General features: G+C 38.7%; 1 protein-coding gene across 4 annotated transcripts in view; it reads left to right on the plus strand.

Annotated features, from left to right (window-relative positions):
- The window catches only part of tjp3 (tight junction protein 3), a 33,783-nt gene that overhangs the window by 1,651 nt on the left and 16,920 nt on the right, over window positions 1-15,212 (plus strand). The window contains exons 1-10 of one of the 4 annotated variants that reach the window (XM_079808010.1): window positions 2,037-2,214; window positions 10,267-10,323; window positions 12,082-12,206; window positions 12,400-12,502; window positions 12,605-12,872; window positions 12,948-13,051; window positions 13,128-13,317; window positions 13,400-13,469; window positions 13,542-13,636; window positions 13,792-13,873. In XM_079808010.1, coding sequence (XP_079664136.1) covers window positions 2,191-2,214; window positions 10,267-10,323; window positions 12,082-12,206; window positions 12,400-12,502; window positions 12,605-12,872; window positions 12,948-13,051; window positions 13,128-13,317; window positions 13,400-13,469; window positions 13,542-13,636; window positions 13,792-13,873 — 1,118 coding nt within the window. In that variant the 5' untranslated portion in view covers window positions 2,037-2,190. Of the gene's footprint in view, window positions 1-2,036; window positions 2,215-10,053; window positions 10,175-10,266; window positions 10,324-12,081; window positions 12,207-12,399; window positions 12,503-12,604; window positions 12,873-12,947; window positions 13,052-13,127; window positions 13,318-13,399; window positions 13,470-13,541; window positions 13,637-13,791; window positions 13,874-15,212 lie in introns of those variants that run through there. The other 3 variants (XM_079808012.1, XM_079808013.1, XM_079808011.1) reach the window with 3 other exon arrangements.

A 15,212-nucleotide genomic window follows, 5' to 3' on the forward strand; every position in this document is an offset into this window, starting at 1 on the left:
GTGGAATGATTCCAGTAAACTGACCACACTTGGGTTTTTTGGAAAAAAACGTCTGCTTAGATTTTGTCACTTCCTTAATTTATATTGGTGTAACCACAGAGATGAAGCTCACCTCTTTTATAGGGCAAATCCAGCTGTAACTTTGTTCTTAATGTTGCTAAGATGTGTTTTTAGCATGTTGTTGCTCTTGTAATCGTGTAGCCTCTAGATATGGTTCAGCTCTCACCTTCAAAGCAAGTCTGGGATTTTTTTGACTGTAAATAAATGAAAGGGGCTACAGCGCAGGTCCGACGCAGAAGTATAAATCAGCCTTTAAAGGGATCGTACACCTTAAACATTGTACTCACACTCATGGTGTTCCAGACTGTGTGATTCTCTTTCTTCTACGCAACACAAAAGAAGATATTTTGAAGAACCAAACAGTTTGCGTTGCCATTGACGTCCATTAGATGGAGAGCAAAAACACTGAGTCATTTCTCAAAATATCATATTTTATGTTGCACAGAAGAAAGTGTTACAGGGCAAATTACTTGTGTCAGTGCTCAGTTTTTGGTTGGGATCTATTAATTTATTCTAAAATATATTTCAAATTAATTCCATTCGCAACAATCCTTGTTCAAGTTCTTTTTAGGGCTGTCAAAAGATTAATCGCGATTAATCGCATCCAAAATAAAAGTTTGTGTTTACATAATATATGTGTGTGTACTCTGTATAATTATTATGTATATATAAAAACACACACATTCATATATATTTAAGAAATATTTGCATACTGTATTTATAAATTTTATATTGTATATAAATATAAATATTTTATATATAAATGTAATACATTTTTCTTAAATATATACATGCTTGTGTCTGTATATATAATATATAAATAATTATTATACAGAGTGCACGCACATATATTATGTAAACACCAACTTTTATTTTGGATGCAATTAATCGCGATTAATGTTTTGACAGCCCTAGTTCTTTTAAAAAAAATATCTTTGTGTTATGAAATTGTTTCATATTTTTTGGGGGGCATAAAGACAAAAATCTGGTGTGACTAACATGCCAAAAACATAAAACAGGAAATGATGTCATAGAGAGGACTCCTGCAGACCCTCATAACTGTTTCAAGGTCAAGAAGTCTCTTAAAATTTTTACTTTAATGACAAGGCAAAGGTAGTTTAGGTTGTAAAATGTCTCAAAATGATATTTATTAATTAATATGATATTGAATAAAAAACTTTTTTTTATTAAAAAAAGGGAAATAAGCTATTCGTATGCACCTTATATGTTGTACTTGAAGGTTGCACCACATGACATTTTTTTTTGTTTTTAAATTGGCACTTCCATAGGTTCAACAATATGTTTCATTATCCCAGTTTAGGCCTTTCTTTTTTTCTTTTTTACAACAATTAAAGATATATTAAAGCTAAATAAATCCTAATAAAACGACAAAAGTACATAACAACAACATTACTAAACTGAAAATATCAAAATAAAAGCTAATTCAATATTAATAAGTACTATAATAGTATATAAATAATACTGAAATAACACTAATAATGAACAATCTCATACCGTATGCCACTGACCCACATACTGAAGTTAAATACTTAGTGTTAGTCTTTATGTTCCACTTCCTCAAGCCCAATATATGCAGAAACATTCTCTGGGTCAGTGTGCATATTAAACATTAACAGACTGAGGTAATGATTGTCAGTGTAACCAAAGTGCCGTGGAAATCAACGTCCTTCAGTAACTCCCGTCAGAAAAAAAGCTGCTGTAGTGTTTTCTCAGGCCCAAAAATGATTTGGGGAAAGACATTTTTAAAACCTGGATAAAGAATTGTATACAAACAGTCTTTATAAGGTGGCATTGCCTCATTGTGGATACCGCCCCAGATAGATATCCCAGTTGCTCCTTAATTCCTTGAGGGAAAATTCATATCAGAAAGTACCAAAGGATTTGTAGACCTAGTGGGCGGAGCTTTCCATGGGCTCAGGTGGGGGTTTGTACACGATTTGTTTTGTTTTTTCTCCATTAACCATGTGTGTTGCCGTATTTCCTGTGGGGCTACAGAAAGTGAACTGCTTGCCATCTTTAAAAATGGAGATATTATGTTGAAACAAATATTTTGGACACCCTGCTTTGTTTACGTTCCTATTCTAATGTGGTGTTTAGTTCTGTCTGAAAATGGAAGTGAGATTTAAAGGGACGGTAAGTCCATAATGCGTCTAGTTTTTATGGTAGTTGTAGAATGTGCTTAACATGAGCTGTCTTAAGTTTACTAAACAATGTAATGTGTCATCTGAGCCGTGTAATGGCAGCTTTACAGAGACTGGACTGTAAATACTGACTTGCACCTGTTGAGCTGGAGTGTGTTGCTTTTGTTGCTGTGGAGGAAGAGAGCCTATATTACATCAGATTGTCTACTATAAACTGGTAAATGGTGTATTTATTTGTGTAGTTGCAGGAGTCGTGCTTTTCTCAAGGGCATGGATGTGATTTCAGTCATTTTCTAGTGGATTACTTGCTGTTATTTTACTACACGTTAAATACCCTTAAACGGATAAATCACAAAGAAATGAAATTTACTCACCCTCATGTCATTTCAAACTCACACTACAATTTTTTTCCTGTGGAACACAAAAGGAGATATTTTGAGGAATGTCCTGGCTGCTCTTTTCAGTATAGTGTTAAATGAAGGGGGACTGGGGCTGTTGAGTTGCAAAATGATGAAAAAGCATCATAAAAGTGGTCCATATGATTGTGCTGGTTTATGCTAGTTCACGTGAATTAAAGGGATAGTTTACCCAAAAATGAAAATTAGCTCATAATTTAATCACCCTCAAGTCATCCTAGGTCAGGGGTGTCAAACTCATTTTACCTGGGGGCCGCTGGAGGGAGACTCTGGGTCAGGCTGGGCCGCATCAAGTATTACACATAAAAAGTGTTTCAAGCATTCCAAAAAAAAGTAGCACAACTGATCCATTCTTCTCAATCTTTATTATTAACAGTTCTTCAACATGAATGTTTCTTCTGAACATGAACTGTTCCTCTGAATTTGAACTAAATATAGCCCATAGAAATTAAATCATGTAATATGAAATAATGAATGATTTTAATTTTATTTTAAATAATAGACAAATTCACAGCAAGGCCGTAACCAGGTCAAACAGAACAGTGAGCAAAATTCTAGGTCTAATACTACAACCCCAAATCAGAAAAAGTTGGGACAGTATGGAAAACGCAAAAAAAAAAAAAAAAGTGATTTCTAAATTTACTTTGACTTGTATTTCATTGCAGACAATAAGAACAAAAAATATTTCATGTTTTGTCTGGTCAACTTCATGTCATTTGTAAATATGCATCCTTTCCTGTCATTCAGACCTGCAACACATTTAAAAAAAAGTTGGGACAGTAAAGCATTTACCACTTTGTAATGTTGCCATTCCTTTTCACAACACTTAAAAGACGTTTAGGGACTGAAGACACCAAGTGATGAAGTGTTTCAGGTGTAATTTTGTCCCATTCTTCCTGCAAACAAGTCTTAAGGTGGGCAACAGTACGGGGTCTTCGTTGTCGCATTTTGTGCTTCAAAATGCGCCACACATTCTCTATTGGAGACAGGTTGGGACTGCAGGGAGGCCAGTCAAGTACCCGTACCCTCTTCCTCCGCAGCCAGGACTTTGTAATGTGTGCAGAATGTGGTTTTGCATTGTCTTGTTGAAATAAGCATGGACGTCCCTGGAAAAGATGTCTTCTTGAAGGCAGCATATCATGCTCCAAAATCTCTATGTACTTTTCAGCATTAATGGTGCCTTCACAGAAGTGCAAGTTACCTTTGCCAAGGGCACTGACACAACCCCATACCATGACAGACCCTGGCTTTTGGACTTGTTGCTGGTAACAGTCTGGATGATCCTTTTCTTCTTTGGTCCGGAGCACACGGCATCCATTCCTCCCAAAAAATACCTCAAATACTGATTCATCTGACCACAGTACACGTTTCCACTGTGTGATGGTCGATCCCAGATTCCTCCGAGCCCAGAGAAGTCGATGGCGCTTCTGGACACTGTTAACATAGGGCTTCCTTTTGGCACAGTACAGTTTTAACTGGCATTTGTGGATGTAACTACGTATTGTGGTACTTGACAAAGGTTTGCCAAAGTAGTCCTGAGCCCATGTGGTGATATCGCTTATAGATGAATGATGATTCTTGATGCAGTGCTGCCTGAGGGATCGGAGATCACGGTTGTTCAGCTTAGGCTTGCGCCCTTGTCCTTTACGCACTGAAATTCCTCCAGATTCCTTGAATCTTTTAATTATGTTATGTACTGTTGAATGTGAAATATCCAAATCTCTTCCTATCTTTCTTTGAGGAACATGGTTTTTAAACATTTCAATAATTTTCTCACGTATTTGTTGGCAAACTGGCGATCCTCTGCTCATCTTTGCTCCTAAAGGATTAGACCTTTCTTGGATGCTGCTTTTGTACCAAATCATAATTACAATCACCTGTTGACATCACCTGTTTCAAATCACATCATTATTTAAACATTTTACCTCATTACTAGCCCTAAATTGCTCCTGTCCCAACTTTTTTTGAAATGTTTTGCAGGTCTGAATGACAGGAAAGGATGCATATTTACAAATGACATTAAGTTGACCAGACAAAACATGAAATATTTTGTGTTCATATTGTCTGCAATGAAATACAAGTCAAAGTAAATTTAGAAATCACTTCTTTTTTTATTTGCGTTTTCCATACTGTCCCAACTTTTTCTGATTTGGGGTTGTAGTTGGGAAATAATCTTTTTGGGACTATTTGTAAACAATATTTGCCTTAATTTGCGTCAGATATATTATTAGTCCCGATATTGTTCGCATGAGTGAGTGAATAAATACATAGATCCGCGAAAGTCTTCCGAATTCTCTAGTGGTCTGGTGGTAGAATTTTTGTCAACCATGTCAAAGGTTCCAGGTTCTAATCTGCTCTCATATAGTTTTTCTTCATTAAAATCAAAGATGTTCATCAATGATTGTATAAGATCATGGACAACTTGCATTTTGTTTTGTGATTTCACCGGAAAGAATAGAGTCTCTCTCCGCAACGGCATTAAGTTGACGCGCTCGTCTGTGTGTGAAGACTGTGCAGTGTGCACGAGCCAAAAGAGAATGTAAACCCCGCCTACTTTGATTTGATTGGCCATCTCAATCATTTTGACATTGACGAGCGCTGTTAGACCACATTCGTTTCAACTGTCTGATCAGCTTCGTTCGTCTGTTCCTGTCAATCATCAATTTTTGAAAGAACTAAGTGTTTTTAGCTAAGAATAAACTAAAAAAGTTACACAGTGTAGCTTTAATGTTATCATTATTGGCCTGATAAAAAAAATTTGGTCTGTCCATCCATCCAGCCATCCATCCGTCTTTCAATCTATCTGTCCATCCATCCATCTTCTATCAGTCTGTCTTGCCTTAAAAATGGTAAAATTTTAAACTTTACATTGTTAATCTTGATAATGAAAACCTTCAAACGTCATGCTTCTAAAACTTCTTCAAGCTTTCTGGTCAGGCTTTCTCCAGCCAACTTTAACTTTATCTAGTTTTTAATCATGTCGTTATGAGAACCTGATAAGAACATTTGGTTGATATATTAAAGCTGATAAATAATGATTTATTTCCTTCAGCTGAGACACCGTTCTCCATGATGGTTTTGAATTGCTTGAAATATGATTGGAATTACTTAAAAAAAAAAATGAAAATACAGTTATGTGCAACATGTGCAGCACAAGTCTGTCAAATAGCATACCTTTTGTTTTTGTAATCAGGCTCTCAAATTATATAATTTTTTATATATATAATTATTAATTGTTTAATATTAATTGTTTAATCACTATTAATTACATGTCAATAGAATCTCCCTCTCCCCTTCCTCCCTCTTCTATCTCTTTTTTCCTAATAACTTTATTCTTTTTCCCTTCCCCTCTCTCTCTGGGGGGTGCTGGGGGCCGGATGGCGTGCAGGGCCTTCCCTCTGTCGCCTCCTTTTTTTTCTTTCTTTTTCCCTCTGTAACCATCCTATGTGATCCAGCTTCCATCACCCCGGCCCAACAATAAGCCAGCATTACTCCTTATATACACACACACACACACTAACACACGGACATTCCCACATACTCATTAACCCCCCCCCCCCCCCCCCCCCACCCCGCAAGGCCACCACTTCCACATTTCCCAGATCCACCATCCGTACTCAACTCCAAAATCACCCCCCCACAATCCCGCACCCCCCCCCCTTCTGTTTCTTCACTCCTGTCATTTATTTTATTCTCGTCATTTAATTTCTGTCATTTCATTCATATCTATAGTCAACCTGTATGCAATAACACTCAGCCTCTATATCTGTTGCTAATGTTATTTCATGTCAAGATAATATTCTAATATTATGTCTAGTACTCGTGTCTATTGTATTGTTGTAGTTTGTTTGTAACTTCCTTCTTGTTTGCAATAAAAACAAATTATATAATTTTTTTTATTTAGATTTATCTGCTAATATATCGGCTTTCAAATATAAAGAATTATTGATTATCGGTATCGGCCAAAATGATCATATCTGTACATCCCTACAGGTGACCCGTTCACTTTGTGTGTGTGTGTGTGTGTGTGTGTGTGTGTGTGTGTGTGTGTGTGTGTAGGGCTTTAGAGGTGGTGTGCAGTAATGTATTCATAATCATAAACTACAGCATTATCAGCAGTATGTTAGAACAGGTGTAGGAACACCGGCCTGTAAGAGTCTGACATATTCCATGAAGGGAGTTCCTTAGAAAAGGGTAGTGCTGATATTTGCATCCCTGGTTTCATCAGTATGAGCCACTTCCTTTTTGACTATCATTGTTGTCATCAACAATAGTCATAGTTTCTCAAATCAGAAATCTACGCAATTTCAAAGTATTACTATTTTGTGGAAACTGTGATGCATTTGTTCCGTTTTGGTAAGGTTGATCAGCTTTGTGAACACAGACTCTCTCTGACCTTTGCTTGCTGATGGCAGCCAATAAAAACATGGGAAGCATTCCAGGAATTCTCTTGTCCAATCGAAACTGCTCTCAGTATGTCATGATGATGGTTGCAGGTCTTTGAACAGTTTGGCTTCAAATCAGATGTGAAAACAGTTGTCCTTAAACACTCTAAAAAACACTGGGTTAAAAACAACCCAATTAGTTTTTTTGTTTTTACTTCATACATGAATTAATGTTTACGGATTAACATAAATCTTTTTTTTAAATACACCCAACCACTGGTTTGCATGATAATTCAATGTATGTTCCGTATAGCATCTTTTATATCATTTTAATACTTATTGCCTACATTTTAACTCGTTTAACAAATATTAGAAGTATTTCAAGAGTAACAAAGTCCCTTTTAAGACAAGTCATTTCCATAGACTGTAAAAAAAATATGGACGTAGTGTCCGTGACGTCACCCATAGGATTCTGAAGAGCAGTTTTGAAGCGTAAAGTAGGGACGAGCTGGCCTTTGCTATCTTGGCAGCGCGTCACTCCCGGATAACAGAAAATGGGCAAAGAGGCGGGACATGGGCGGAGCTGAGGTGATGCGAAAACTAACAGACAGCAGATAAATGGCTATCCACCTGTCTCTCAAAGTGGCCACGCCCTTAATTATGCAGAACTTTAAGGCTTTATATAATGTAAACGAATGAGTTTTAAATAAATTCACCCCCCTCACAGTTGTCATGAAGGGCAAAATTAGCCATATAGACCAAAACCACAATTTGCACCAGGCTGTAAACATGTTATTTTCTGCTGTAAAGTTGGGCATTTTAACATGGGGCTCAATGAGATTCTGCTCCCTTCTGGAGCCTGTCCCTAGTGGCCAGTCAATGAATTGCAGTTTAAGTCACTTCCGTATTGGCTTCAAGAGAAACTGGAGGAGGTTTCCGCTTGGTCATTTCACTCGGCGGCCATCTTTGAAATGGCTTTTGGGCATACAAGTGCAGCTCCTATCTCTTTGAAAGGGGAAACATCAAATTCTCCAAAAGTGTTTGCCAAGCTAATGATTAAATTTCATATTTGAAATCACCAATGAAATTGGACAACAACTGTCCCATAAATGTTGTTTCTAAACGCTTGAATCATGACAAAAAATCATAAATTTTTCAGCCTGGACAAAGCTAATGTGCTTGCGCAATCCTAAACGCACGTCTCAGACAAGCGGCAACCTCCTGCGGTCTCTCTAGAAGCCAATACGGAAGCGACTTCAACTGCAATTCATCGACTGGCCACTAGAGACAGGCTCCAGAAGGGAGCAGAATCTCATTGAGCCCCATGTTAAAATGCCCAACTTTACAGCAGAAAAAAAATGCCTCGTACAAAAAGTGGTTTTGGTCTATACAGCTAATTTTGCCCTTCATGACAACTGTGAGAGGGTGCTTTTTTTATATAACTTATCCGTTTAAATTATATTAAGCCTTTTAAGTTCTGCATAATTAAGGGCGTGGCCACTTGAGTGGCAGGTGGATTGCCACTATGGTCGAGCTAGGTGGGTGTGGTTTCAGCAACCAGTCACCTCAGCTCCACCCATGTCCCACCTCTTTGCTCATTTTCAGTTATCTGGAATTGACGCGTTACCAAGATGGCAACTCAAAAATGCTCTTCAGAAACCGGCTTCCGGAAAAAAATGGGTTATTTTGGTGTTAAAATTCGCATTCCTGGGTCTGTATATCACATAATTGGGGTCGCTTCAACCTGCGGACTTGGCAACACGTGGAGATGGTGGTCCAGTGGGTTAAACCACGGAACTGATATGCAGAAGGTTACTGGTTCGATCCCAGTGGTCACCACCAGTGTCTCCTTGAGCAAGGCACTTTACTCCACGTTGCTCCAGGGGGATTGTCCCTGTAATAAGTGCACTGTAAGTCGCTTTGGATAAAAGCGTCTGCCAAATGCATAAATGTAAATGCAACACCGTGCAGTTGAATGAGTTCTGTTGACATTTGACAGCTAACGTTATGCGTCGCTCCGTTGCTCTGATTTGTTACACAAACCTGTATTTTACAGAAGATATGCACGAAATTGACGGAGCTGAGAACTGCTCTCTCCTGTAGAGGTCGCAAAAACCCACGATAAATAACTCAAATAATCAGAGGATTTTGAGAGCTATAACGTTACCCTATTCCAAAGTTCATAGTTAGCACGGTTGATGCAGGTTAATTTCTTTATAGTAAATAAAAAAATACATTAACAAATCTTGGGTTCTTTTTTTCTACCCAAATCCAGGGTTATTTTTTTTCAGTGTTTGGGTAGTTTTTGTGTTAACGTACGTTAAAGCTACACTGTGTGATATTTTCCCCCATCTAGCGGTGAAAAGGTATATGACCATCCAGTGAATATTAGTTTCTGTTCCTCTCAATTCCGATTTCGTTTTAACTCCTACGGTGGCCGATTTAGTCCAAGATTAACATGGCTTCCAGTTCGACCTCGTTCACATTCGACACGGTGCCATCGAGTGTTAAAACGCGAAAGGCGAAGCTTGAATTTACGGGTATGTCCCTCTTTGGCTAATGTACTTTCAAGATGGAGGGGCAACATGGCGACCGGCATTCGAACCCCTCACCCGTATGTATTTTATAAACTTAGGCATATTATAAACTTAGGAGAATACTTTATTACTTGAAAGAAGTAAATATACATTAATGAGCACATATATTTTTGAAAGAACTAAGTGTTTTTAGCTAAGAATAAACTAAAAAAAGTTACACAGTGTAGCTTTAACACAAATAAACGTTTTTTATTTACTATAAAGAAATTAACTTGCTAACAATGAACATTAGAATGGGATATGTCTCTCAAAATCCTCTTAACTAGCATTGGTCGGTTTCAAAATCAAATGGCATGCCAATGATTTTCGCCACTCGATGAATGTCTGTGCTGAGAGACGTGTATTGTCTGATTGTTTATTGAGCCGTTGGTGAGGAAGTGTCGGGTATCAGTGTTGTCCCGCGCTGGCTCCGCCCCCTTGTACCTGTATGGCAGGAATTCGGCAGGTGGGAGCACGTTCGGCTAGAGCCATTCCTTCTCACAAACAACAGCCGACTGCTGGACGCACTGAAAGAAGTGAGGACTGGCGCGTTTCGTCTGAACCGCTTTCGTTTGGTAGTTTGTAAAACAGAACAAGTTGTGATATTGTGTTGTTGTTGTTTGCTTGATGTTCGTAAATAAACGTAAGCGCTTCTTTATCGTTTCAGAAAGCAGCCATGGAGGAGATGACGATATGGGAGCAGCACACGGTCACGTTATCGAAAGTAAGTTGATGATCGAGGGTTTAATTCGGCTTGGCCACACCTTATCTCTCTCTCTCTCTCTGTGTGCAGGTGTGTCAGTGAACCTGACACCGGGTTTACAGTTTCCCAAACAATTGAAAGTCGAGGCGGATTGAAAGTTAGGGAGCAATTATGAAAGCATGAGGTTTTTTTCCACCTGTCACTGGACACACCCGCTATTTTGGAATGTCAAGTTTATGGTCATGTGGTGCATTTCATCATAGAGAGAAAATGCCTTTATTTAATAGTTTTTGTTTGTTTGTTAACTCCTTTTTGTTTCATTTGTTCAATCTTTTTTGTTGTTGTTCATTTTCATGTTTGTTCATGGTTTTAATTTTGTTTCTTCTGTTGTTGTTTTTTATTTGTTTTTAGTTTTTATTCTTTCATTTATTCTTTTTTCTGTCTTTCTTTCCTCCTTTCACTCTTTCTTTTTTCTGTCAGTTTCTTTTTCTTTATTTCACTCTTTCTATCTGTCTTCTCTCTTTCTTTTTCACTCTTTCTATCTGTCTTTCTTTCTTTCTGTCTTTTTTTCTTTTGTTATTTTCTTTCTTTCTTTTGCTCTTTTTCTTTATCTTTTTTTTGCTCTCTTTCAGTCTTTCTTTTCCACTCTTTCTTTCTTTTGGTCTGTCTTTAGCTCTTTCTCTCTTTCAGTCTGTCTTCCGCTTGTTCTTACTTTCTTTTGCTTTCTTTCAGTCTTTTCTCTCTTTCAGTCTGTCTTCCGCTTGTTCTTACTTTCTTTTGCTCTTTCTTTCAGTCTTTTCCAGTCTTTCTTTCTCTCTGTCTGTCTTTAGCTCTTCCTTTTTTTGTTCTTTCTGCCGCTCTTTCTTTGTTTTGTTCTTTCTTTCACTCTTTTGTTTTTTGTTTCACTCGTTCTTTCTTTTTATTTGTATTTCTTTCTTTTGCTCTTTCTTTCAGTCTTTCTTTTCCAATCTTTCTGTCTGTCCTTAGCTCTTCCTTTTTTTTGTTCTTTTTTCCGCTCTTTCTTTTTTTTCTTTCTATAGCTCTTCCTTTTTTTGTTCTTTCTGCCGCTCTTTCTTTGTTTTGTTTTGTTCTTTCTTTCACTCTTTTGTTTTTTGTTTCGCTCGTTCTTTCTTTTTATTTGTATTTCTTTCTTTTGCTCTTTCTTTCAGTCTTTCTTTTCCAATCTTTCTGTCTGTCCTTAGCTCTTCCTTTTTTTTGTTCTTTCTGCCGCTCTTTCTTTGTTTTGTTTTGTTCTTTTCTTTCGCTCTTTTGTTCTTTGTTTCGCTCGTTCTTTCTTTTTATTTGTTTTGTTCTTTTCTTTCGCTCTTTTGTTCTTTGTTTCGCTCGTTCTTTCTTTTTATTTGTATTTCTTTCTTTTTGCTCTTTCTTTCAGTCTTTCACTCTCTTTTCATTTCTTTTTTTCTGTCTTGTCTCTAGCTCTTCCTTTTTTTGTTCTTTCTTCCACTCTTCCTTTCTGTCTGTCTTTAGCTCTTCCCTTTTTTTGTTCTTCCGTTCTTCCTTTCTTTTGTTCTTTTCCTTCTTTCTTTTGCTCTTTTCTTTTGCTCTTTTGTTCTTTTCTTTTGCTCTTTTGTTCTTTTATTTCGCTCTTTGTTCTTCTCTTTCGCTCTTTCTTTCTTTTGCTCATTCGTTCTTTTTTGTTTGTTCTTTATCTGTTTTTTCAATCCGGTTTTTTTCTGTTTCTTATTTTCTTACGTTCTTACATTTAATTTAGCTCAATTGCCCATTCATTCTTTTGTTTGTTTATTCTTTCGTTCGCAGGATTCCAAGGTCGGCTTCGGTTTTGCGGTCTCAGGTGGGCGAGACAAGCCCAACCCAGTAAATGGGGACACGGCAGTGGTGGTCTCTGATGTGCTTCCCAGCGGCCCAGCCATGGGCCGACTTAAGTGAGTACACGTCCACTTCTCCTGCATTCAGACCCACACTACTTCCTCCCACACATCCTGTGTAATCCTGTCAGACCTGTCAAGTTTGTGTACCAGATGGAAAAACCAACATACTCAAAGCATACCTGCCATCTGATTTTTTTTTGTGATAGAGACTCACATGATTTTTTTGTACTCACATGATTGCCCACAGTACACGAGATCAGATAGTTATGGTGAATGGTGTTTCCATGGAGAACGTCACCTCAAACTACACTATTCAAAATCTGAGGAGCTGTGGGAAATTGGCAAACATTGTAAGTGAAAACATTCCCAAAAACAATCATGAAACATTGCCAGAACCAATATCTAGGTACATTTTTGCACTATAAAACAATTCTTGTTTGTTCGTTTTGTAGACCATCAAGAGGCCGCGCACCATTCAGATCCCTGCGAGCAACAGACCCACTCGTTCTGCCTCACAATCCAACATGTTAGACGACGATGTACCTCAGTACAGGGGGCAGCGCGGCACTGACACCAGCCGTAACCGACGAACTCGAAGCGTGACACCTGACCGCAACGGTCATGACCTCCCCATCACGTCCGGCTTCAAGAGGCTGCCCAGTCAGGATGTGCAAAACAAACCCGTCAGAACAACACTGATCAAGAAAAAACCCACAGATGGTCAGAATCTCATTGCTTTGCATTGCGCTATCATTTGTGGTTCTTGCCAAGATGTCAACGTGTTTCTCTCTGCAGAGTACGGAATGAAGCTGGGGAGCCAGATTTTCATCAAGCACATGACTCCCACCGGTCTGGCTGCCAAAGAGGGCACCCTTCAGGAAGGAGATCTTGTTTTAAAGGTGAGGAGCAGGTTCTTTAGGAGCCGTTCCATCGCACTAAGATGCCGTGTAACCTTTTTTAAAACTTCTTGTTTAGATTAACGGCATGACGACAGAAAATCTGTCCCTGTTGGAGACCAAGCACCTGGTGGAGAAGTCTAGAGGTAAACTGACCATGTTGGTGCTGAGAGACGACAGAAAGTTCCTGGTCAGCATTCCTGAAGTGGAGGACAGTCCTCAAAACAGCGCGGACGAGAGGAGGGAAGACAGTAGCTCTGAGCTGGAGGGTGAGAGTAGACGCTTTCACAGCTGATCTGCGGCTCTATTAATGTGTTTTTTGATATTGACTTTGTCGATTTTTGCTTGAAGAAATCTCCGATCTGGATTCCGACAACCCCACAAATCGAAAATCCCGTCCAAGAGAGCGACGTTCTCGCAGGTGAACACTGCAACTCTGACCTGATCGCTTTTCGTTAAATGATCTTTGCACTAACACCTCATTGATCCACAGAAGTCGCGGCAATCCTGTGTCCAAACCACGTGAATCTCCTCCTTTGCGCTCTACACTCACAAGGCCACCCGCCCAGTCGATGCCCCCTCGCAGAGGTGAGCCTCAGTGCGAAAACTCAATGGGTCTCATTTATCAAACACAAGCAAAGCAATGCAGAACATTCGTAAAAGACATTAAATTCAATGGCCTAGAGGTTTTGCCCCGTAGATGTTTATGCAATTGGCTGACTGATGCTTTGGCTCTTGTGCAGTTCCCTCAGAGTCTGAATCGGACCGAAGCAACTCGCCTCCACCGGCAAGAAACGACACTCTCGATAACCGAGACAGATACAAGTAAACATGGCTTCATGTGTTTTCAGCTTTGCAGAACATCAGTTATATATAATGTCTTGTTTTTAATTGCATTTATTTTACAGTACATGCACTTATGTGTACTTGCAGTGTACTTACCTAAGCAAGTACAAGGTAACTAAATGGATTAAGGTTAGGTTTAGGGGTAGGTTCAGGGTTAGTACTAGGGCTGTAATCAACCAAAGAAAATCTTGGTCGACTGAAATTTGCGACTAAAAATGACGTTAGGAAAAAAACTATTTAATTAGCTGCACACTGTGCGCAGTACTTGGTAGCCTTGTTGTCTGCCTAAATGAATTATAAATAAACAGAAAAAACTAGTAGGCTATTTGCAATATATTAAATCATTTTTGATCTGATTATTTTGCACTGAAATGAGTCTGACACACAAGTCTGTCGGCTCTGACAGCGTTGCATCACATGCACCATCATAGCCTATGATTTCCGAAAATATAGTACTATGTTGTCAACGAGTGATATCATCACAAGAACTTTTGAGGAATATGCAACATAATTTAGACAATTGTTTTTGTCATATGTATTATAATAACTGACAGACACTATCATTTCGACCGCTCTGTGAACATAGGAGCTCAGCTCAGCTTCGTGGCTGAGACACGAATAGACTATTAACTTAAAGCTTTTACTCTTAAACACAAAAGGCACGTCCACTGTAATAAAAAGGAATATTTATTTAACAAGCCAGATCAAGAGCAGAAAAAACGCTCTCACAATTAAATAAATAATATACAGTAAACTAGCCTTCTTCAATCTGTCTCTCTTCTCCAGTGGGTTGGACTAATCCAAAAGAAATGAAAATAAGGGGGTGTTCTGAAGACAGACTGTTACCTGTGAAACATGGGTGCTCTGAAAACACCCCCATTAGCAATTAGTGCTTTCCACCTGATGAAATGAACGCGGCAAAACTGACAGTACAGATCCACTTTTGCGGCACGACTGAATCGTGGTGTTGTGACGCTTCCCCTCATGTGTATGTTGATGGGCGTTCATCAAGTTTACCGCTATGGGCGTGCGTTTGAGCCAGCGGGGAATGAAAAAAAAAGGACCCGCGAGAGACTTCTCTTCGCCAGTGGGTTGGACTAATCCAAAAGCAGTGAAAACAAGAGAGGTGTTCTGAAGACAGACTGTTACCTGTTACCTGTCAAAAAATCGACCAATCAGAATTTTGGTCGAGCCAGAACGTATCGACTAATAATCGACTGGGAGATTACAGCCCTAGTTAGTACCTAGTTATTGTAATTACTATAATAAGCACATTGTATGTACAATGGGACAGGACTGTAAGTAAAGTGCCAACACT

Source organism: Gobio gobio (genome assembly GCF_949357685.1).
Source record: "Gobio gobio genome assembly, chromosome: 24".
Lineage (NCBI taxonomy): Eukaryota > Metazoa > Chordata > Actinopteri > Cypriniformes > Gobionidae > Gobio > Gobio gobio.